The sequence below is a fragment of the Acanthopagrus latus genome, chromosome 7 (genome assembly GCF_904848185.1).
Source record: "Acanthopagrus latus isolate v.2019 chromosome 7, fAcaLat1.1, whole genome shotgun sequence".
Lineage (NCBI taxonomy): Eukaryota > Metazoa > Chordata > Actinopteri > Spariformes > Sparidae > Acanthopagrus > Acanthopagrus latus.
In genome coordinates this window covers 22,848,703-22,873,311 of record NC_051045.1, presented here as the reverse complement: position 1 = coordinate 22,873,311, position 24,609 = coordinate 22,848,703, and the positions used below count along the sequence as shown (strand labels likewise).

General features: G+C 42.0%; 1 protein-coding gene and 1 long non-coding RNA gene across 8 annotated transcripts; one reads left to right on the top strand and one right to left on the bottom strand.

Moving 5' to 3' along the window:
- Window positions 1–1,694: 1,694 nt before the first annotated feature.
- On the bottom strand, window positions 1,695–4,376 carry LOC119022846. 2 transcript variants are annotated; one of them, XR_005076084.1, is made up of 4 exons: window positions 4,358–4,376; window positions 2,785–2,893; window positions 2,470–2,620; window positions 1,695–2,168 (listed from the first exon to the last, which is right to left on the bottom strand). It is a non-coding gene; the product is annotated as an uncharacterized LOC119022846 (long non-coding RNA). The 2 variants fall into 2 exon arrangements; XR_005076083.1 differs by lacking the exon at window positions 4,358–4,376 and having other exon boundaries at window positions 2,785–2,912.
- On the top strand, window positions 3,736–23,910 carry cdk11b (cyclin-dependent kinase 11B). Of its 6 annotated transcripts, none has more exons than XM_037104212.1 (20): window positions 3,736–3,809; window positions 4,746–4,876; window positions 5,385–5,524; window positions 5,618–5,745; window positions 5,849–5,990; window positions 6,576–6,712; window positions 7,134–7,259; window positions 7,373–7,474; window positions 7,809–7,940; window positions 8,038–8,112; window positions 8,878–9,095; window positions 9,189–9,279; window positions 9,367–9,488; window positions 9,577–9,682; window positions 9,800–9,921; window positions 10,861–10,968; window positions 11,344–11,460; window positions 19,425–19,573; window positions 22,259–22,448; window positions 23,292–23,910. In XM_037104212.1, the coding sequence occupies exons 2-20, from the start codon at window positions 4,766–4,768 to the stop codon at window positions 23,382–23,384; spliced, it is 2,409 nt and encodes an 802-aa protein (XP_036960107.1). In that variant the 5' UTR covers window positions 3,736–3,809; window positions 4,746–4,765; the 3' UTR covers window positions 23,385–23,910. The 6 variants fall into 6 exon arrangements, with proteins under 6 accessions (XP_036960107.1, XP_036960105.1, XP_036960104.1 ...); XM_037104210.1 differs by having other exon boundaries at window positions 6,540–6,712; window positions 7,376–7,474; XM_037104209.1 differs by having other exon boundaries at window positions 6,540–6,712.
- The last annotated feature ends 699 nt before the right edge of the window (window positions 23,911–24,609 follow it).

Sequence of the window (24,609 nt, the reverse complement as noted above, 5' to 3'; positions counted from 1 at the left end):
TATGTACTTGTGAACTCTGCTCGGGACCACCTTTTCAAGCAGACCCAGGTACAGTTTGGGAACACTTGAAAAGGGGTATGGTACGCTCGTGTTCACACAAATCAAATGACCAGGCTGTGGTGTCAAGTGAACTTGGATCTGGGCCCAAGTCCGTCATGTGAACGCACCTTCTGCTTACGAGATATCTGGTGTGCATAGCTGACATTCTGTCCTGATGGTTGAACCAAAAACACTTGGGGATCCATCAGGGCTTCAAAAGTCTATTATGAACAACAGTGATAACAATAATTGTATGAATGCAACATTATGTGACTTTTTTTTTTTTTTTTTAACCATACATGTGCACTATGTAGTTTGGGGGATACATTTTAATCAGGAGAGAAAGATCTACTTTTTTTTTGCCCAACCAGACTAAATAAACAAACTTTCTTTGGTTCCATAATTGAAAAAAACTGGATAAACAAACAATGAACATTAAAGGGCACCACAATTTTTACTGTTTCACTTTGTTTATATGTGGCGGACCCTGCCACCTTTCTTGCTTCAACCAGCATTCTGGGGACCTTATTTTCCTCTGAGAACAGCTTGTTTGTTTATTCAGTTATTAATCATTTAATCAGTCATTAATACCGTACATTTTGGAATTCAGAATTTGAATTTCAGTCCCAAGATGTCATAGTGTCCCTTTGAATAACAGCTTCCAGATCATGTTGATGGTACAGTGTGTTGTAACAGGGTGAATGGTGTCTCCGTCTCAGACACTGTGTACCTTCAGTGAGAGGGCAGGATCACAGCGTTACATACATGTTTACGTCAACATATACATTTTCAATACACAACATTATTATGATGCAATGAATTTTGATTGTAGTTAGTGCCTACAGTCAATCTGACACATTGTTACAGACCTGGGATCTGTATTATTGTATTTTGACAGTGGTGTTGCACAGACCAAACAAAATGCAGTTTTCTGCATAATATTGTTTTAAACATTCTTTGACGCCGGTGACGGCTGCAAGCCCTACGACAGGCTTTTAAAGGTGACTTGAAAACAAAACCCCAGAATCAGGTCTGCTGTCTGCACCAGCCCTTTCCTGCACTGAGCATCCAGTCACATGTGGCCACAGTGTGAGTGGCAGATTACATTTCCTCAGTGGTGAATATTTCAGGGCTGTAATAAACAGAAACATCTCTGTGGTCCACATCTGGACCAGGTCTGCCACATGAAAAAGGGGATGAAACGCATCAGACAGAACACAGCGTGAGGAATTAAGCGGTCGGTTCATTTGAAATGCAGAAGTGAGTTTTCGTTGCAGAGCACTGTGAAGCTCTTAGCTCAGGCTTAGATCTCATGTTGATAAAGTCTGGGTTGGTGTTTTGAAGAAATCACGCCATCACCCATCATCTCCCATGTCGCTGCCAAATCAGCCCACCCTGCGTGCATCCTGACGTGGTCACAACCCCTCGCGGGTTTGTCTGAACCAAGACAAACTGACAGCCTACACAAACATCCCTCTGTCACCTGTCAGTGAGTCATCATGAGGCATCTCTGCCAGACTGAGACATGCTGCTGCTGTTGCTTTTTCACAGGAAGCAGCCAGCCCAGACCAAAATGAAAAACATCCAATAACCAAGTAAAGAATGAGTCTGTGTTGATTAGGGGCAATAATAACACTGTGATAGTGGATACACAGTAATGATGCACGGTCGCAGCCTTAAGCTTTAATTACATCAGAATTTGTGAATTTTTACACACATATACGTCATATAGGCTATACAAACGTACACATACATGTATATATGAAAGCATGATGTGGACACACACTCTCAAACCCCCAAAGGGAGGAATTCACATGTGGGCCCTGCTACGTTATATTCGAACATTACATTCGTGTCACACAGAATGACGAGGCCTCTGAATCGCAGTTGATTTTCTTTCGCTTCCATATAAAACACGCCACATTATCAGCACACTCCAAACATTTCAGCCTTGTGGTTTATTCAGAATCTCGGACTGCTCCTCTCTGTCAGCACGGCTCCATCATGAACACGTGTGGATGTAGTAACCCGTCACGTATCCGACGGCGTACATGGACACCAGTGCAGCCACAGCTCCAAATGACTTCGCTATGTTCCCAGTGGTGCCGACACACAGCCTGTCGTAGATCCTGTGAATGAAGCAGAAACAGAGGCGGGGTCCGGTCAGACAGCATGTGGTTGATCATCCCCACACTAATTCATGACTACAAAAGCCTACTGTTGTTTTAGCAGTCGACTGATCGGGTTAAAAAGCAAGTTCCAGATATTGTGGCATAAAATCAACCTTTTTCAACCCCACCGAACCAACTGAATCAGTCTAATCCATGTACGTTCCAGTGTATGATTTTACCTCTCCCACGTCTCTCCTACAACTCTGTATTTTCCTGTCAGTACCTTCTGAAAATGTTGTCAGCAGTCAGTTCGTCTCACCTCATCATTGTGGACTGTGATCCCTCTACGTTCATGTTGATGTTGTCCTCGTTCCAGCGATCGTATTGCACGCTGCTAGTACCGTTTGGTTCCATTTGGGAAGTCATTCTTCTCTTCAGAGGTCTATCTTCTGACTGGATGCCTTAATAATCTGTATGTAATGCACTTTAAGTATTACTAAATGTGTTTTACATGATAATAATGATAATGAAATAGTTTTTAATCAGCCCAGGAGCAAAACCAGACCACTTGACTAAAATAATCAGATTCTTACGCATTGATTCGACACATTCAGATAATTCAAGGTGTGCTCACCTGTATGTGTGTCAAACAGTCAACAGCCTTCGTAGAAAGCCCTGCTGTCCAGCTTTTTTAAAGGCACGACTGAGACTGAGAGAATCATGCCTCCTTCTTGATACGAGACCTAGGCCAAAGTTCATGTGTTCAGTGAAGTCATCCTGTCATAAATCCGCTGGCTGGACTCCAGCTTTTGTGTTTTTATGACTCTTTCGCAGTGATAAAGGGCAATTTAAATTCTGAGGGTTTTTTTTTCGTCTTTGGTTGCATCACATCCTGTGCAAATAGCTGACTGCAAAGCAAGGAACTTAGTGTTGTAGATTTTCACAACACTTCCTCCCGTGCATGAAAATGTGACATGGTTTAACAGCAGTAATATTACTCTGCTGTTTCAAGGATTTGATCAGAGTTTTGACATGCTGCATCACAGCTCGTACTGGAATAACAGCACCCTCTGCAGTTTTGAGATGTGAAGAGATCCAGCAATCTCAGCTGCTGCCTTATGTTATTGTCTTAAATATACTAATCTATCAATACAGTAATGATTTACTGATTCTCTTATGTCATATGAAGAATCGGTGAAGCAGAAAAACTTCCAGTTTCCTTGTGATTTCTGTGTGTTTAAACAAATTACATTTGCACATTGGAGAGAGTAAATGCACCTTTGCACAATTTTAGTTTAACTAGATTTTAGCAATCGTAATAAATGCTGCTCTGTGCTCACTCTGCAGGGCCCACATATGTTATGTTATAATATCTGATATTATCTGATGTTATCTGATATTCTATGCTATTCCATTTTATTTTTTTCTTTGTATAATATAATATTTTTGAATTATATTATATTATATTATATTATATTATATTATATTATATTATATTATATTATATTATACAAAGAAAAAAATAGAATGGAATATCATAAAATATCAGATGACATCAGATATGTTATAGGAAGTTATTGTTTCACACCGGAAGTTTTACAGACGTTACTAACGTGTCGACACTTCCTGTGTGCCAAAGTACCGCTGCACACATTTCAGGTTTGTGTGACCATTTCACCTGCACCGCGGTTATTTTCATTATTCACTTTATGTGCGCCTCTGAATACAAACACGGACATGTCAATATGTGCTCTAGTCCACAGCTGTACCAGCTGTGCTATCGATTCATTTTTAAATCATCTAGTTCACCGCAAAAGTTTGTTAGCAGCGTTGGACCATGCTAGTTTACCTAGCTAGCGTTAGCTAGCTAATGTGTTAACATCCGTCGCTTATCGTACAAGACAGCGCGTTTGTCGTTTAAAGTAACGAAACTCCTCTACAGTTATACTCAATATGCTGCTGCTGTATGCTGCACATACACTGTCATCCTGTGTTTGTTCAGAATCAAATGTAACATGAGCTGGCTGTCGGCGGGCTGATAGCTAATGTTACAACCTGTTACGGCTGTAACGTTACCGCAGCGTATGATAAACATACGACATGTTATGAACCGTTCAACTTTAATATGTAAAAGGCAGATAATGGATGCTTCACTCAGAAGAACTCCAATAGAGTCCACATCTTAATTATAATGTGCTGGTACATACCAGCCAGCCGACGTTTCGTCTGGAGAGCTACCTGCTGGATTGTGTAGCTATATGTCAAACTGCGAGCGAAAATCTATCAAAAGCTGATAGTTGTGTTGCAGATACTAGATACCAAGTTTATAGTAAGTCCTTAAAACCTTGGTAGATTCTGTCCTGAGAAGTAAACTGGAGGTTCTGAAGCCAACTCTGAAAGAGACTAAAAGAAGATTTTAACTAATAATATTGACCAGTGGTGTTATTTTGACAACTTCAATGAAAGTTAAATGGGAGACCATAATAATGCTTCATTTTGTTCTGTATGATCAAAGTGTACATCTTGAAGATTCAAGTGAAGATGAACTAATATGACAAGTAATTAATTCTTGTTGTATGTGTTTATGTGGAGCAGGCAGTGGAGACTGGACGCTGATGGGGGACGAAAAGGAGACCTGGAAAGTAAAAACTCTTGACGAAATCCTGCAGGAGAAGAAACGTAGAAGAGAATTAGAAGAGAGAACAGACCCCAAGCGCCAGAAAAATGTAAGTATCATGACAAACCTATTAGGAGAATCGTATGACGTATTAAAAACAATTCCTAATCACTCTCATCGTCTGTTAGTTTTATTGGTTATTTAATTTTTATATTGAACCTTATTGTGATATGTTTGATATATAAGAAATTGCACATTCTATCAATACATGCTTGAGTGCATGTTAATTTATGCCTAGAAATGTTACCATTGTAACATTGAAAAAAAAATATTGTTCCATTGTCATTTTCATCATTATTTTATGCTTTAACATAAGAATGTCTTGTGCCATTTTCTGTCAGAAGCTTTTGCACCAGAACAAGCACAAAGCATACTTTTTTTTTTAAGTAATACATTTCTTTTTCAGAACTGTGTTCAAATTTAGACATTGAACAGCAGGAGCAACATTTCAAATGTTCTGGTATTTGTACTAACTCTTTTATTCCCCATTGAGGACTTTTTAATGTTTTTTCCTCTCTTGATTTAACCTTGTTTTCTGCCTGTCTTGTCTTTCACAGTTCAGCCAGGGCCTTGTTCCACAGGCGGATGATCGGGAAGCCAAACGAGACACTCCGGAGGAAGGCGAACTACGGGATCAAAGGATGGAAATAACAATTCGTAATTCCCCATACACAAGGGAGGATTCAACAGAGGACAGGTAGCTGTAACTATAGGAAGCAGACATGACTGAAGTTGACTTAAAATGTTTTGCAGCACAGTGGCTCAAAATGTTTTCTTTGCATTTATTTAGGGGGGAGGAAGATGAATCACTCGCAATCAAGCCTCCGCAGCAAATAGCAAGAAAAGACAAATCTCACCACAGAAAGGAGGAGAAGAGAAAAGATAAACGACGCCATCGCAGTCACTCTGCTGAAGGAGGTGTGTTTTACAGCTGAATACAACATATTTGGTTTGTTCCTTTATTTGTTTATTTATTTAAATAAAATCTGCTTCTACTCATGATTTTTCACTTCTTCAGCAGGAAAACATGCTCGACCCAAAGACAAAGAAAAAGAGCGGGAAAGCGAGCGCAGGAAGCGTCAGTGGGAAGAAGACAAAGCCAGGCGAGACTGGGAGAGGCAGAAACGAAGGGAACAGGCCAGAGCTCATTCACGCAGAGAGAGGTGAGCGTCAGCTCTGGAAAAGTATCATCTATTAGATCAGTCAGGCACAGAAATAGTCATTCTTTTGATTACCACTTACATGAACTAGTACCCATGTCTTTGAATGTCAACATATGTTTTGATGAACTAAGTTTTCAAAGTGTCATTTCAGTTATTTACTTGCCAGGATGTTTAAGTCTTTGAGCAACAAGAAACTGATCTAGATTTTTTTCCTTTTTTTTCTCAGAACTATAGCTAAGCCATTATAGCAATATATCTGTTAGTTACACAAAACATTGTTAAAAATGACCATAGTTGATTGTTACATTTCTCACTCAAATTCAGATGGAAAGATTGTAGTTGTGTTTTTGAACTTAAATTAAGCCATGTACATACTGCAGTGCAAACCCATATGGGACAGATTCATAAAGTGTTGTTATTGAGTATATCTGTGAAGTTAGAAGAGAAATTCTGTGATTCATAAACTAACCTGTCTGTTTGAATAAGCTTTAACAACCCGAACAAAACATAACCAAAATGACAAGATTGGCCTTTTGGTTGTCTGGACAGACCTCGATTGGATGATCCTGGGTTTTTTGACCACAGGGACCGGCTGGAACAAATTGAGCGCCAGCGCGAAAGGGACCGTAAGTTGCGTGAACAGCAAAAAGAGCAACGAGAGTTGAAGGATCGAGAGAGGCGCGCTGACGAGCGACGCAAAGAGCGAGATGCTCGGCGAGATGGTCAGTGAACCTCCTGCTGGCTATTGGCATATTTTTCTCTTTAGATAGAGCCAGGCTAGCCTTTTCCCTCTGCCTTCAGTCTCTATGCTAAGCTTGTCTGAACATGTATTAATTCCAACTCAGTGGCAGTCATACAGCTGTAAAATTAATTGCAGAAACATTCATTGTACTCTCAGAAATAAAGTAAATAATATATTTGAAAAAGTGAATATATATATATATATATATATATATATATATATATATATATATATATATATATATATATTTTTTTAGTATAGTAATAGTATTTCTTGAAGCCCAAATACCAAAGCATTCAGAGTCTCTGTCCTTTCACCAATAATAAGTGTTGTGTTTTTAAAGCCTGTGAAGTGTGATGCTAAACCTGCAGCATGCATTAATAAGGTGTTCCTGTCGACAGTGCCGTCTCACCACCGGATGCTACCTGATGAGTATGATGACAAACCAAAACAAAGTCACCGCAGCCGAAGTCCCACCCATGTTTCACGAGACAGGTCTGAACACAATGAACCACGGAAAAGTGCAAGTGAGTCTACCATTAATTAACAGCCTGTAATAAAATCTCTTATCTTGTTATATTATGTTTATGCTTGACTGTATCCTATGTGATAAGATCATAATGCATCATTATTTTGTCAGCAGCTTCGAAGGAGGAGAAGCCAGAGGGCAAAGACCTGCTCGCAGACCTCCAGGACATCAGTGACAGCGAAAGGAAGACCAGCACAGCAGAATCCTCCATAGGTAATGGATGTTATAAACTGATTATGACCAGTAAACAACAAAGGTGTACTACATGGACTATCCATTTACTTTATCACTGTTAATGGATAAACACGGTTTTAATTGGGTGGACTTCACTCCAGATTATAATCAGAAACACCGGATGAGGATAATCATTCCTTTGTTAAAGTTATAGCTTTGAATTTTACAAGAAGGCATAAGTGGATCAGAAGCGCTGCAGGAGTGAACGGGTGCAAACACAAAACCACCAGAGCCAGTAAATGCAAAATCAAGTGGCAGTTTCAGTATTACATTTGAATAAAAAGTGTTCTTATATCTTATTCACCCTGTCTAGTGTCAGGATCGGGCTCAGACGAAGAGGAGGATGATGACGATGACGAAGAGGATTCCAGTAGCCAGAGTGAGGGTGAAGAAGAGGGGGAGGAAGAGTCTGGCTCAGGCTCAGGAAGGTCTGAGCAGAGTGCAGGTAAAACTGTTAAAGACTGCTCCACTGCTGTGAGTCATTTCATCGTGTCAAGTTACACAACCTGACAGGTTTAACACTGCGGCCTACTCCATTACAGAGGACGTGAGTGAGGACGAGCAGTCAGACGATGACTTTGAAGACGAGAGGGAAAATGGAAATCACATACCTGCAGGTGGGTGGACAGGTGTGATGTTTGTGAAAGTATTTATGTTTCTAATTCTAATCGGAGAAGAAAGATATTCTCATGATCCAAATGTCCTCCAGTTGGACTAAATTGTAGTTATTTTGAGTTCAGTCTCCTTAAACATTTTATATGCAAACAGTTTTTGATCTGGAAATCATTTTAGATGGAAGAGGTACGTGGCCAGTAGCGAAAGTGCGTAAATCACATCTGGGTCAGTAAAATCTATGTCTGCTGAACATTTGGGAGTTTTATTTCCGTACTCTTCTGTTGAAGGTTAATAAAATGCATTGCCAGGACTCGTCTCTGCAGGATTTGTAAAGGCACAGTCTGTGAACCAAATGCAAACAAAGAGGTAGTCTGCCAACAAGAGATATAAACACAGACCTGCAACCTGATGTCAGTAATACAGGCAGTAACACCAGACAAGAACTAATAATTGAGCATCAAACAGGTACTCCCCCGATGTTGTATTTCACCTTCATACAGTTAGGGGGGGGGCTAACAGGAGGCTTTAAGTTAGCTGGTATTATGAGTTGACTGAACTGCCATCAGTTAACACAGTAAATATCTAATCACACAAATGGCACCATAAAAACAATAACAGTGAACTGTGTGGTAATACAAACATGGTCCTTAAGAAGACCACAAAAGAAAATGTGTTAGTCTTGTATTGAAGTTAATCACATGTGTAGCATTTCTAGCAGCTCAAATGTACTCACCAACACTAAACTCCCTTCACCTGATGCCTCACAGTGCCCGAGTCGCGCTTCGATCACGACTCTGAGGAGAGCGGCGAGGACATGGAGGAAGAGGAAGAGGACGATGAAGAAGCAGGAGACGGTGACCCCACGCCTCAGTCTCAAACTCACTCTCGCTCACCCACCCCCGAAGAGAACTACATCCCAGACTCCCCCCCAATTTCACCGGTTGAACTGAAGAAAGAGCTGCCCAAATATCTGCCCGCATTACAGGTCAGTGTCAACACATGTTCGTCCAGCCAAGCCACGCATTATTTATGTATTTGTACTCGTCTAACGCATGTTTGATTGTGTGTTGTTTTTCAGGGGTGTCGCAGTGTTGAGGAATTTCAGTGTTTGAACCGAATAGAGGAGGGAACCTATGGTGTGGTGTACAGAGCCAAGGACAAAAAGACAGGTATAAAAATGAACACGTTGGTCCATTTTCTTTTGTTTTCACTTTTATTTCATTGGTGAAATAATGATAATGGTCTCCTGTTTGCAGATGAAATTGTGGCCTTGAAAAGGTTGAAGATGGAGAAGGAGAAAGAGGGTTTCCCCATCACGTCTTTAAGAGAAATCAACACAATCCTGAAAGCTCAGCACCCAAACATTGTCACCGTCAGGGTGAGAGGCCTTTTCTTATTCAACATGCTTATTGGCTCCTCCATAAGTGTTCCGTCTACATGTAACCCTGCCTTTTCACCTGTTTCAGGAAATTGTTGTTGGAAGTAATATGGACAAGATCTATATTGTGATGAACTATGTAGAACATGACCTGAAGAGTCTGATGGAGACCATGAAGCAGCCTTTCCTGCCAGGTAACATCAGAAATTGTTGGGTTTTATATTCTATAAATTGTTCTATATTTTTCATATCAGTATTGCATCAAATGTCTGTCCTTCACCTCACAAACAGCATGACGTTTGTTCCTTCAGGTGAAGTAAAGACTCTGATGATTCAGCTGCTCCGAGGTGTTCGACACCTCCACGACAACTGGATCCTGCATCGTGATCTGAAGACGTCCAATCTGCTGCTGAGCCACAAGGGTATCCTCAAGGTACGGTTGAACTGTGGATCGCACTTAGTATTCCACCAAAGTTGAATCATTATAATAATGTCTGTTTAGAGAATGACGTAGGTTTAGCATTCACTTTCTTTTGAATTTACTTAGACGTCAGTGGCTGTCGTCTGTATGGTTCTTGGGGACTAGTTGCACTGCTTGATACTCACATGTGCAGCTTTTGATTAAGATTCCGCAATAGTGTGGGCAACATGTTTACACTGTGTTCAGTTTGTTTTGTTAATATTATTTTATGAAAAGTTGATACCAGAAAAGTAGCCTTTGTGATTGAGATGAGTGGAATTTATGTATGAGAAAGTTCCTGAATTCATAAGCATGCTGAGTCCAGCAGTGTCAGATTCACCTTAAACACAAATGTGAAACATACGTTTTACTTGTGGTCTGAAAGGACAAGCAGATCGATATAGGGAGTTATAGTACTTGATTAAACATTGTCTCCAAAAAAAGTATAGTGAAAAGAAAAAAAACCCTAAAACGATTAAAGTGATATTTCTCTTCAACAGATAGTTTGGTAGAGTTCAGAAACTCTAAAAAGTGTTTCCTTTAATCTGTCTTTTGATGATGCACAATTTTCTCCAAGGCTAGTACAGCACAGTTGAACAAACAACACATGATTACTAAAAGTCAATTAGAGCATGAACTTCTGGCTAAATGAACATCACAGAGAGTCCATGTGTAAATAAACCAAGTTTTCACTGACATTTGTCTGTTGAACTTCATGTAAGCTGACTATAGAAAGTATGAATCACTCTGCATCTTGCAACCCAGAGTGTATGGTCAGTTAAATCTATATGATAGGTCAGAGTATCATGAAATAACTACCTGTAGAGGGATGATATTAATGCTGAGGCATTGTTCTTTTACCCAACATGAAATATAGTGGTGTTCATGTGAGCCAACTGTCTGTCTTTGTAGATTGGTGACTTTGGTTTGGCCCGAGAGTACGGTTCCCCCCTGAAGCCCTACACCCCTGTAGTTGTGACCCTGTGGTACCGATCACCAGAGCTGCTGCTTGGAGCCAAGGTGAGAATTGAAGTTCACACTACTGCCACGCTTCACAGAAACCAGATGAGAAACACCTACATAATTGCTAAAACTACAGATAATGAGGTCATTTTTTTTTCATAAATTTGGTTACATCATTTTGATTGATTGATTGGTTTACCTAAAAGACATTTTTCCAACATCTGCGATGTATTTGGTTTATACGATACCAAATACCACTGAAACACTATTTGAGTTTTACAGTGTATGATTTACACAGCCAGACGGCAGAGGTCCAACAGCCCATCAGAGCACATCCACTTTCACACACAACTTCAGTGTAGAAGCGTGCCAGGCAGACGGTCTACTTTCTGTTTCTGCGGACTGCCACGGTGTTTGTTCTTCTCTCTGCAGGAGTACTCCACAGCTGTGGACATGTGGTCGGTGGGCTGCATATTTGGCGAGCTCCTCACCCAGAAACCTCTCTTCCCTGGAAAATCTGAAATTGACCAAATTAACAAGATTTTCAAGGTAAATACCCTCTTTTATAACATGATGTAAACCCTCACCATAAAGGGTAAAACTCTTCTGTTTACAGCCTGTAAATCTACAGCGAGTCGACTGTCAGAGTAGGTCAGCGTGGAGTTCTGCAGTGAACCACAGGGAGGAGCTGTTGGTAGATGTTACCCCAGCTGATGAAGTGATTATGAAACTTGGAAGCTCACCATATCTAGTTTTTCCATGAAATTTTGGGGAAGCAGTGATGAGCCATGCTGTGATCAGCTACAGCAAGGGAAAGGTGTTTACATTGATGACATGTTGCAGGTGTGTAGTACAAGTCTGAGCCTCTCGTCTCCAGCCCTTTTCAGCTCACTGTGGCTGTTAATACTACTTGCAATATTTAAAAAACAATCAGCTGACCAAATAGTGCAGAACTCAGACTTAACTCAGATACTCAGATATTCAGAACCTGAATTTCAAAACAAATGATTGCATTCAGGTTGTAGTTATGTTTCACACAGCATCACAACTTTTTGGGAATGGCAATTTCAGAAACCACAAGACTTGGAAAAGAGAGACTTTTAAAAACAGACGTTCAGCTGTTGAGTAGGCTAAAGGGAGGAGACCTTCATGAGTTGGCCTTGGTCAGCTGTGCCGCTAAGTAGGGCCACCGCAACTGTAAGAGCAGATTATGGTGATGTCGACTGTTTTGTAGTGAGTCTGATGTTAATTGGCGGTTTTGCCTATATAACCTAGGAACCTTTGTGTCTAGGCAGGTGTTTCCAATCGGAAGAGGAAAAACAGTTTTTGACCGCTATTCAGCTATTGTGCTCGATGCATGTTTTGCTTGATTAGAAGTGTGATCTTCAAGTTTAAGATACGAAATAAATGGATTTTGTGCATCGCAAAAGAAAAGCAAGTGGACTTTTATTCATCAGTCGTGGAAACGTAAGCGCGTCAAGAATATTTCCTGTTGAAAAGCCTCAGTGGCTTAAAGCATTGGCTTAGCCTCTACAAGTCAAGTCAAAAACTGTCTGAATGGTTGACAACAATATACTGGATTTTTGTCGCGGTAAATGGTGGACACGAGGAAGACAGAGCCATATGGTGGAGGCTTTGTGCGGTAATCGGCGCATCAGCTGAATGCTCACCTGTCGATTGGAGACAGCGGTGAGAGGAGACGCCGGTGAAGGGAAGCCAGGCGAGGAGACAGCGGTGAGAGGAGACGCCGGTGAGGGGAAGCCAGGCGAGAAGACGCCGGGAGAGGAGACGCTGGTGAGGGCGCCGAGAAGACTTCACCGGCCGCAGCTTTGATAAAGATCTTCAGAAATAGGTATGGTAGCGCTACCACTAGTATAGATGGCCATCTAAATCTAAAAAGTGTGCACACATAAGGGCGTAATTCCAATGCATTGGTTGCTGAAGTGGAACAACTTGACTGGGTTTTGATTGACTATTGTTGACGGTCGGACTTTAAATGGAGGATTTAGTGCTTAACGTTGACACGTCGTCAGGTGTTGATGTGCCTGATGCTGCTGGTAATGCGGACACTGTGGCCGGCGGTAGCGACACGCGGACAAGTCAGCGAGTGGTCAAGTTGTCTGTTAAAGGGCTCGCGGATAAGATCGACCGGCTGCAAAGTGGTAGAAAGGCTAAATTAAATAAAGCAAGTGCTTTAAAGAAAATGATACAGGGTTCTATGCAAAGTTTTAAGATGTCTGAGGTACAAAATTCTCTTCTTGGGTTTATTGAATTGTGTGACGAAATAAGGTGTTTGCATGATTCTTTAATGATTTTGTTGCCACAGGAAGAAAAAGAAAGGCATGAAACATGGTTCAAGGCTAAAATGATGTTCAATAATGAATTCATTGATGATGTTGAAACATGGGTGAAACGTAATGAAAACCAGGTGTCTGAAACTGAAAATAATTGTGATATGGGTGCTAAAAATGATGATATAAATCCAAATGACAGTCTTTCTAATGTGGGTAAACATTCAAATAAAAGTGTCACAAGTCACAGGTCAAGCACCACTTCCTCTGTAAAAATAAAAGCAGCAGCAGAAAAGGCTGCAGTGATGGCTCGAATGGCCGCCTTAAAGGAAAGACACGCACTGGAAGAACAGGAGCAAAAAATAAAAAGGAAAAAGGAACAGCTCGAGTTGGAGACTGAACTTGCTGCATCTGATGCGGTGTTGGCAGTTGTGGAGGCTATGGATGGACAAAGGCGCTCTCAGGCACCAACAGATGGTATGAACTCTTATTTTGAAAAGGAAAAAAGGAAGCTGGCACAACAAACACTCAACCCAATGGCAAAGGAATATAAGCCTACAGATGGTAAACCACAACAGCAAATGGATTGCTCAATACAACAAAATAAACACGCAATGGACATGCAAACAAACCATAATAAACCACACAATCCAAAGTCTGTGGAAACATCACAAGGTTTGCAGCATGATGAAACAACTGCTTGGATAACACAAACCAGGAGGCAACACATGAATCATGGACAAAGTGCTCAGACTTCACTTGATGATATTGTAGGTATAATGTGCAAACAAAACGAAATCACAGCCGCTTTGGTGAACCAACAACGCCTGATATCTTTGCCACCACGAGACATTCCTGTCTTTGAGGGAGATCCATTTCAATATCAAGCTTTCATAAAATCATTTGAGCAAGGGGTGGAGGATAAAGCAGGTAAGGCTGACTGCTTGTACTACCTGGAACAGTTCACCAGAGGGCAACCACGGGAACTAGTGCAAAGTTGTCAACATATGGACCCGGAACGTGGCTTTATTGTGGCTAAAGCTCTGCTTCAGGAACATTTTGGCAATGATTATAAGATCGCCAATGCATATATAGAAAAGGCTTTAGCCTGGCCAGCAATAAAGTCAGAGGATGTTAAATCTTTGCAAGCCTATGCTTTGTTTCTACGTGGATGCCTCAATGTGATGGAGGAGTGTCCTCATATGCAGGAAATGGACATGGCAAGCAACATGAGAAAAGTTGTTTATAAGCTGCCGTACAAACTTCGTGAAAGGTGGAGAGCTGTTGCGCATGATATAATGGAAAAATACAATCAAAGGGCTCATTTTGTTGATGTTGTTGCATTTTTGGAGAAGCAAGTGAGGATTCTTTCTGATCCAATTTTTGGAAATATTGAAGCACATGTACATCAGAATGTAACGGCTTTAAAACCCTTAAACAAATTAAAAATGCAAACAAGGATATTCAAAGGGAGAGGAAGCAGTTTTGCAACTACAGTAATGCCTGGCAACTCCTGTGAAGAAAATGCTCACACAAATAACATAACTAAACAGGATCTTGTGTGTTGTTCTTGCTGTTCATGTGCTCACCTCTTGGAGAAATGTCAACAGTTCCTACGTAAAAAACACAGAGAAAAGATCAGATTCCTAAAAGAAAAAGGAATATGTTTTGGATGTTTAAGAGTTGGACACATCAGCCGTGACTGTAATAAGCGCTTGGTCTGTGAGGTTTGTGATAAACAGCATCCCACTGCACTTCATATCCCAAAAGCCAATACTAAATCACAGCAAAGAAGTGAGCCACCTGAAGTAGATTCATCAACTTCTTCCCAGATATGTGGATGTACAGGGGCCGGAAATGACCGCTGCATTCTCTCCATTGTCCCAGTGCAGGTTAAGTCCACAGGAGGAAATGAAATTATTGAGACATATGCGTTTTTGGATCCTGGTAGCACAGCTACATTTTGCTCTGAATACCTTATGCAGCGACTGAACATCACAGGAAAAAGAACTCAGTTTCTCTTGAAAACAATGGGACAAGAAAAGGTTGTTCCCACCTTTGCTGTGTCTGGAATGGAGGTTGCAGGTCTTGCAGGAAAGAGTTTTTACCCCTTGCCTGAAATTCTCACACAGAAGGAGATACCAGTCACTCCAGACAACATTGTCACTGCTGCTGATTTGGAAAGGTGGCCTTATTTGTCCAAGGTTCACGTCCCTACCATAGAGGCCTGATGTTCACCTGCCCAACAGCTTCAAAGTGGCAAAGCAAAGGATACTTGGATTGAAGAAAAGGTTTATGAGCAACCCGGAGTTTCACAAGGAGTATTCAAATTCTCTAAATGATGTCATCGAAAAAGGATATGCAGAAAAGGTTCCTCTGGAACAGTCACAAGGCAGACCAGGAAAGGTGTGGTATATACCTCACCACGGTGTCTATCATCCCAGAAAAGGCTTCCTTCGAGTGGTGTTCGATGGTGGAGCAACATATCAAGGCACGTCATTGAATAATGAACTGTTGCAAGGGCCAAATCTTACCAGTTCACTGCTTGGAGTCCTCACTCGTTTCAGGCAGGAGCCTGTGGCGTGTATGGGTGATATCCAGGCCATGTTTTATCAGGTGAAGGTTGCAGAACAAGACCGAGACTTTCTGCGCTTTCTCTGGTGGCCGGATGGAGACCTCAGCAAAGAACTAGCAGAATACAGAATGGCAGTGCACATGTTTGGGGCAGTGTCCTCACCTAGCTGCGCTAGTTACGCGTTAAGGAAAACTGCTGATGACAATAGCGCTGACTTTTCTGCAGAAACTGTTCTAGCTGTTAAACAGAACTTTTATGTGGACGACTGTTTGCTGAGTCTGAGCTCAGAAGAGGCAGCAATGCAACGAGTCCAAGAGCTCAGCGCTCTCTGTAAGAGAGGTGGATTTGTTTTAGAGAAATGGGTGAGCAACAGTCGTTCAGTACTGCAGACCATTGCTGAGGATCAGTGGGCAAAGGACATAAAAGAGCTTGATCTGGATAGAGACAAACTTCCCATCGAGAGAGCTTTAGGTCTGCTCTGGTGCGTCGAGTCAGACTCATTCAAGTTCAAGATGGAAGTGAAACAGCAATCTTTAACTCGACGGGGGATGTTGTCTATAACCAGCTCGGTGTATGATCCTCTGGGATTTCTGGCACCAGTAACGCTGTCTGCTAAGATGTTGCAACAAGAGCTCTGCAGGAGAAAAAGTGGCTGGGATGAGACCATACCAACAGACATCTTGCAGCGGTGGGAAATGTGGTTGCAGGAGGTGAAGCTGCTCTCATCATTTAAGGCTGAACGCTGTTTAAAACCGATAGGCTTTGGTGAACCCCTAGGCAGCCAACTGCATCACTTTGCAGATGCCAGCAAAGATGGCTATGGGACAGTAAGTTACATTAGATTGAGGAACTCCAGAGGTAATGTTCATGTTGCATTTCTTTTGGGCAAAGCCAGAGTCACACCCTTAAAGGCTGTAACAATTCCAAGATTGGAATTGACTGCTGCCGTCCTAGCTGCCAGAGTGGATGCTATGCTAAGGGCAGAGCTTCAAATTCAGTTGGATAAGTCTGTGTTTTGGACGGATAGTACGTCAGTTTTGAGATATATCAGTAATGAAGACAAGCGGTTTCACACATTCGTTGCAAACAGGATCTCAGCCATAAGAGAAATCTCTAACCCCTCTCAATGGAGGCACATTGGATCCAAAGATAATCCTGCTGACGCTGCATCCAGGGGGATGAAAGTATCCGATTTTCTGAAAAATCAAAGCTGGCTTGAGGGACCCAGTTTTCTCAGGAAGTCTGAGGCAGATTGGCCAGTAAGTAATTACGATGTCAAGGTAGAGTCGGATGATCCAGAGGTCAGGAAGGAGGCCTGTGTGAATGCCACTGTTCATGAGTCACTGAATGCCACTGATTACCTCATCAGTTACTTTTCAGACTGGAGAAAGCTTATGGTGTCAGTGGCGTGGTTTCTGAGACTAAAAAATTATCTGAGGGAGCGCTGTCATCAGAGAAAGGCCTCTAGACCACGAACTGGTCCAGTGGGAGGAGAAAAGGCCACTGTAAAACTGAGGAGCAGTTCTTTGACACCAAAGGATTTGGAAAAAGCTGAACTGGCTATCATTGGCTACTGTCAGCAGCAAAGGTTTGCAACTGAAATTTCCTCACTGTTGTCTGAGAAGGGTATAGTAAGCAAACAAAGTTGTATTTACAAGCTTGATCCTATCTTGGAAAACGGACTCTTAAGAGTAGGTGGGAGATTAAGCAAAGGAGCAATGCCGTCAGAGGAAAAACATCCCCTTATCCTTTCCAAGGAGCAGCATATCTCTAGACTTATTCTCAGGAATATCCACCAACGGCTGGGACACAGTGGGCGAAATCATATACTATCTACACTCCGGAGGAAATATTGGATAACTAATGCTAATGGGGCTGTGAGGAAGATCATTTCTCAGTGCAGCTATTGCCGACGCCTTAATGGCAGGGCCATGGAACAAAAGATGGCAGATCTACCTAAGGAGAGAATTGTTCCCGATTTGCCCCCATTCACAAATGTTGGAGTGGATTATTTTGGGCCTGTGGAGATAAAAAGAGGCAGAGCAACTTGCAAACGTTATGGAGTGTTATTTACCTGCATGGCCAGCCGAGCAGTTCATCTGGAAGTAGCACATTCACTGGAAACAGATGCTTGCATAAATGCTATACGGCGGTTTATCAGCAGGAGAGGTCAAGTGGTCAGTCTCAGGTCAGATAACGGAACAAATTTCATTGGAGCTAAGCGAGAACTACGTGAAGCTGTGGGTGAGCTGAATCATGAGCGAATTCAAGGAGCTTTAATTTCGGCTGGAGTTGAATGGAGCTTCAATCCTCCAGCTGGGTCCCATCATGGTGGAGTTTGGGAGCGTATAATACGCATAGTGAGGCGTGTTCTGAACTCAGTTTTGCACCAGCAGACACTTGATGACGATGGACTCCACACTGTCATGTGTGAGGTAGAAGCTATTCTTAATGACCGTCCAATTACTAAGCTGTCTGATGACCCAAATGATTTGGAAGCACTCACTCCCAACCATCTCCTTCTCTTAAAAGGAAAGCCAGCCTTACCACCTGGACTTTTCAAACCATCTGACATGTACGTGAAGCGTCGCTGGAGACAAGTTCAGTACATTTCAGACTTGTTTTGGAAGCGATGGATTCGGGAATACCTGCCACTATTGCAAGAAAGACAGAAGTGGAATCAAAGAAAACAGAGTTTGGCTGTTGGGGATGTAGTTGTCATCATGGATTCATCAGCTCCCCGTGGTTCCTGGCTTCTTGGCAAGGTGTTGGAGATTTTCCCCGATGCAAAAGGCATGGTGCGTTCTGTGAAGCTACAGACTAAAAACAATGTTATTGAGAGACCTGTGACTAAACTTTGCCTGGTACAAGAAGTGTAAAATTGTGTCACTGAATCTGCATTTTCATACATTTATCTTGCTCTTATTGTTTTGTATTGAATTGTCATGTCTGGCGGCCATGACAATTAGGGGCCGGTGTGTAAGAGCAGATTATGGTGATGTCGACTGTTTTGTAGTGAGTCTGATGTTAATTGGCGGTTTTGCCTATATAACCTAGGAACCTTTGTGTCTAGGCAGGTGTTTCCAATCGGAAGAGGAAAAACAGTTTTTGACCGCTATTCAGCTATTGTGCTCGATGCATGTTTTGCTTGATTAGAAGTGTGATCTTCAAGTTTAAGATACGAAATAAATGGATTTTGTGCATCGCAAAAGAAAAGCAAGTGGACTTTTATTCATCAGTCGTGGAAACGTAAGCGCGTCAAGAATATTTCCTGTTGAAAAGCCTCAGTGGCTTAAAGCATTGGCTTAGCCTCTACAGCAACTATCCCTTACGTGTCATCATCATGGCTTGACACAGCGTGGCCAAAGCAAACCAACCAGACCCGTGGAAAAACTCTTAATAGTAGGCTGAACGCTTTTCAGTAGATGATGTCCATAAAGCATGACAGCCCTGTGGACTGATGTCATTTGGTTCTCCCAAGTCACCCCAAGTCTTTACCAGTGATATATTAAAGTATTGAAATGTACTTAGGTCTGGTTTATGTCTGTGTTTGATGAATACTTTGTCCAAAGTGGGAATATCACGTATCCATTTCTCCTCGCACTAACGGTATGCTTTCTGCTGACTTGTGCGTGCGCTGTCTGTAGGATCTGGGGTCACCGAGCGAGAAGATCTGGCCTGGCTACAGCGAGCTGCCCGCTGTGAAGAAGATGACTTTCACAGAGTATCCCTACAACAACCTGCGAAAGCGCTTTGGAGCACTGCTCTCAGACCAGGGCTTTGACCTCATGAACAAGTAGGATTCTTCTTTTTCACACGACGTTACACCTCATGCACGCTTCATTGCATCTCTGTTGCACTACAGCCAGGCTGACTGTGGTATTGAACAGTTTTCTGTCTGTGTGACTGTAGCTGTATGTGGAGAACTGCCTGTTCATGACAAAACCACTATAGCTATGAGGCATGATGAGGACACGATTACGTCCAGGAAATTACGAAGAAAAAAATATGCGCTTGAAATAATCTCTTTCAATGGTTTTACTGTTTTTCAGCATAGTTTGGGGGTAATTTGTGGAATTCTCAAAGGTTGGAAATGTTGAAATAGTCTTCAAAAAAATCAGTATAGACATGGAATTATTTTCCATCCAATATTGATGAAACACAGGTGAATATCAATGAAAGACAAATATTGAACATTAATGGCAGCTACAATCAGCATGACTCCTGCAGTGGAAATTGCCTTACTTGGATGAACGCATTGCTACCCTGTCAAAGTCTGCTCCTCTTTCCAGCTTTTTTTATTCACTCAGTGCATTTCTGGCAAGCCGACTTAAAACATGACAACGGTAGCGGACTGGTAATTCATCAACATGCCTCTGCAGCAGCCCCGTTCCATCTCCTTGTTCCGTTTCTCACAGACACACACGCTCACCATGGTGATGCTCCACACTACAGGAAAATGTTTTAGAAAACACACATTTAGTACGGAAAACTATTTTCACACACAGCGTAATGGGGTTCTTAAGTCTTTCTAGCACATTCCGACGATCTGCATTGTTTAGCAGCTGCAAAGAACAGAGACAAGCTTTTCCTCACAGATCTTCACCCACCCACAGCGCCCCTTATGCCTACACCTGTAAATGACAAAACCATACGGCTGGGTTACCTCACAGCTGCAGAGGATGGTAACAGCAGGTCCACTGTGATGCCGCAGGGATCACGGTTCAGTGGAAGTTTGGCGCCTGTCCAGCACAGCTGAAACCTTCCAGCTGTCAAAAGACTCACAAGACGTTTACCCAGGGACAGATTCAGACAGCAGGAGGTCAACACATCGAGAAGTGCTGTTTGTAAAGCTTCAGACAGAGTGAGAGCAGCTCAGTAGAAGTTCAGAGGTAGAGTTTGGCAGGTAGACATCACAGAGCTGTTTGGAATATCACACCCCCCTGTGTAGGAAAGAGTTTAAAGATCAGGGCCTTTGGTGTCCAACCTGAGGAGGGCCCTCAAGGGGCTTTGATTTCTGATGCTGCAGTGGGGTCAGTCGCACACACTGCTGGTTTTCTGTCCTTCTAAATAACCAGTTTCCTTCGACTTGTGTCCTGGAAGTGATGGGGTCGTTTCTCAAAATATACCAATGTATTGCACATTACGCCTTACCTTTAACTTATTTACTACCCATAGACAAAATTTTGCCACAGAACTTGTTAAATTACTTTTGGAGGAGGAGGCACATTCTTGGAATTTCAAACCAAAAATGATGATCTAAACACAAGTGGAGGATTGCTCCTGTTAATGTGTCATAAAGCTGGTGTCAGTCTGATCCCAGTCAGTAAACCTTCTCAGGGATTCCTTCCACATAGAAGCTTGAAGGATTTGTTTGATAAAGTTTTGTCAGGCGGGTGTTAATCATTTTCCACACTGACCCCCACTCATGCGTGGAGGATTCCCATCAGACACGGTTAGAAAGCCAATTATCACAATTGAGCAGCTCCCCATTATGCTGTGTTGATCCTGTCATATACAATTAGGACTCGCTGCACAAACCCACTGGCCCCTGATGTCGGGGCTGCATCTTGTGTCCAGATTGTCTGTCTCATAGAGCTGCAACGACGAGTCGATGGAAAGAAACTATTTTGATAGTTGGTTAGTTGCTTCAGTCATTTTTCAAGCATAAATGTCAAAAAATTACTACTTTGCTGCTTTTCTTGGTATTTTATGATCATAAAGGTTCTTTGGGTTTAGGAATGATAGATGGACAAAAGAAGCAGTTTGAAGTTGTCAGTTTGAGCTTTAATATGAGCTTTTTAAAATGCATTGTGACCATTTATGGACTTGACAATTAAGCATGAAAAGAATTATTAGATTAATCGATAATAAAGATAATCTTACGCAGCCCCACTGTCTAGATATAGCTTACTCAGTACAACTGATATAAAAATTGTCTCCACTAGGCCATATTTGTATATATTTTAATATTTTTGATATGATGGGGATTCCTACACTTCTAACTAATCAAATCAAACTCGGCTGGTTCATTCGCAGCCATCAAATGTGTATCAGCTAACTTGCGTCAGTCTCATCCTGGTTTGTCTCATTTTTTGTCAGTTTTCTTGTCACTTTTTTCTGGCTCTGGCAGTGAAAGATGACGCCTCAATAGTAAAACCCTCCTACAAAGCTCTGATTGGTTTTCCAACTGGACGAACATCCGTCAATGAGCAAAACACCAGACCTATTTTAATAGTTGAAAAAATTGTAGAATAGAGCGACCTCAGGGGTCTGGAGCCAGGTTATCTCTTACTTCTCTCAAAGTGAAAATGTACATTTTTTTTTAAGCAGTACTGTGCGCACGCACACACACACACACACACACACACACACACACACATAAGGAATCAGTGTCCATACAACAATCCTCTGCTTCTTTAACAAACATTGTGTATTTATTTACATCTCCATATGAACTCAGTCACTGACTGTTTTCCAGATTCCTCACCTACTGCCCGAGTAAGAGGATCTTATCAGACGAGGGGCTCAAGCATGAGTACTTTCGCGAGACGCCGCTACCCATCGACCCGTCCATGTTCCCCACCTGGCCGGCCAAGAGCGAGCAGCAGAGGGTGAAGAGAGGCACCAGTCCTCGTCCACCCGAGGGAGGCCTGGGCTACAGTCACCTGGTAAGGACATTAGGCTCCACTTTCTCCATTACATACAGCTACCAGGCTTTCTGAACGCTGTCTGTGTTAAAGAGATTACAGACCTACAGGCTTCTGCTTTGTGTCCGGGTATTTCCTCCTTGTGTTTTCCATGATGAGCGCCCTTTAGTCCCTAATGTTTCCAGCAGTGATCCTAACCCACCCAGAAGCTTAAGGCAGATGTTGATATATTTCGATGAAAGTTAGTGTTGATATTTGCTGTCCTTCAAACACATTAGACCATTTAATTCCAAATGTATATTTCTTCACCCCTGCCCCCTACTTATTTGCACCTAAAGAAAAAGAAAAGGCTGTAACAATGTTGGGTTTATTTTCTTTTTCAAAGGTCATCTATTGATTTTTTTTGAGAAGATGGTTTTCTTTGAACATATTTTAGAAACCAAACTTTGTTACAAACTGAATTTCTATCTTTTGCCGTGTAGTTGTATTTTTTGTCTCTTATTTTGGGGAATATTATTTGAACTTGCCTAACTTTAAGCCACCAGTATAAAGTCAAGCTGTTGTTTGTATCTCTTTAAAGAAGAATTAGAAAATGCACTGGACAGTAGTCAGGGCACAAAACCAATGATCAGTTGATCTTTACAGTCTTTCCAGATGCGCGAGAACATCAAATCTAATTTTGAATCACATTGCATCCTTGAAATCCTTAAAAAAAAGTGAAATCAAATTGACGATTTGGACAATCGTTCAACTCCTGGAAACCATTGTAGTATTGATCATTTCTGTAAACAGAATGTAACAATAAAGGGTGGAAACTGACTGTGGACATTAACCATGGGTTACCCGTTTCCCTAATCTCTGCAGGGCGATGACGACCTAAAGGACACAGGCTTCCACCTGACGACCAGCAACCAGGGAGCGTCTGCAGTCGGTCCAGGATTCAGTCTCAAATTCTGAGGCCAAAACCTGCAGGGACACCTGGCTGTCTCGTCAAGAGAGAAACAGAGAGCGAAAGTCCTGGGACCGGTTGTTCTTTTGGAACTGGACAGTGTCGCTGGTTTACAACTGTAAACCTGATCAATATGTGACCATTACAACTGTTACCAAATAGTCAGGACTGTCTCACAGCAAGACTGGTGGCTCAAACATGTTGAACTTCCAGAATTTCTTCTTCTCTTTATTTTCAAGCCATTTCACCATTTAAATGTGGCCATATAAGCTTTTAAAGAGGAGACACAACCATACATCTGTTAGGAGTTTAGCTCTCACGTTTGACATTTGTTTTATTTTCCCTTTTATATTTCATGAGAGAGGACCAGATTTTATAAATGGCTGGTATTTCCTGGCTGCCTGGGCTACTGTATAATGATGCAGCGCTGGCTGCGTTTCCATCCAACAATATGTTAGAGATCGACTTAGGACTGTCAGGCCACTCGATGACAGGGGGACGATGTTTTTGCTAGAAATAAAGTTTGAAACTTTGTTTTGTCTGCTGTTTTCCATATATTTATAAACTCCGTCCAAGCTATGCAAACACAACCGCACTCTGCCAGCAGAGAAAAAAAATAAGGGAAGTCAAGCCTCTAAAGAAAAAAAAAAAAAAAAAAAATCCAGCCTTGAACCCAGCTTGGTAGTCGCTGTCCAAAAGTGATGTCATGCTTTGCACTGCACACTTTGTCTCAGTACTTTGTTCTTTCAGGGAAAAGAGGCCCAGACTTCACTCTGCCTTTGTTTTTAAATGGCGCTGCGACTTCTGAATTAAACCAATAAATTCTTTGATTTTGAGCCGAAGAAAAATAAACAGTACAGTTTCATTCCCTGCAAGACCACTCGCTGCTTTTAACTGGAACGGGCGCAGAAAAAAAAAATAAAAAATCCCCTCGCCTTGGGACGTACAGAGCCAGCAGCGAATGGAAATGTTCATTAATCAGTTTTATCTATCCCCTGCCCCCACCGGAGCCCTTCTGCAGATTATTACACCTGATGTGTTGAATAAGCTTGGAAGGAGAGCTGCGAGTGGAACTGACTGCTCCGTCTCTGGAGGCAGACTGCTTGGCTTCGCTGCGAGCCTAGTAAAGTCAGCTAGACGTCTGAGGTGTTCCATATGCGGTTTAAGGTCCAAATAGTTCCAAAGGCTGTAGACAACATTGCTTATTCTGGCTTCGGTCGCTTAGTTTGGTAA

Coding starts and splice junctions, on each gene's coding strand:
- cdk11b (XM_037104207.1), top strand. CDS start 4,766: ATGGGGGACGAAAAGGAGACCTGGAAAGTAAAAACTCTTGACGAAATC. Junction 5,525..5,617: donor GAGGATTCAACAGAGGACAG/GTAGCTGTAACT, acceptor GCATTTATTTAG/GGGGGAGGAAGATGAATCAC. Junction 8,113..8,877: donor TGGAAATCACATACCTGCAG/GTGGGTGGACAG, acceptor GATGCCTCACAG/TGCCCGAGTCGCGCTTCGAT.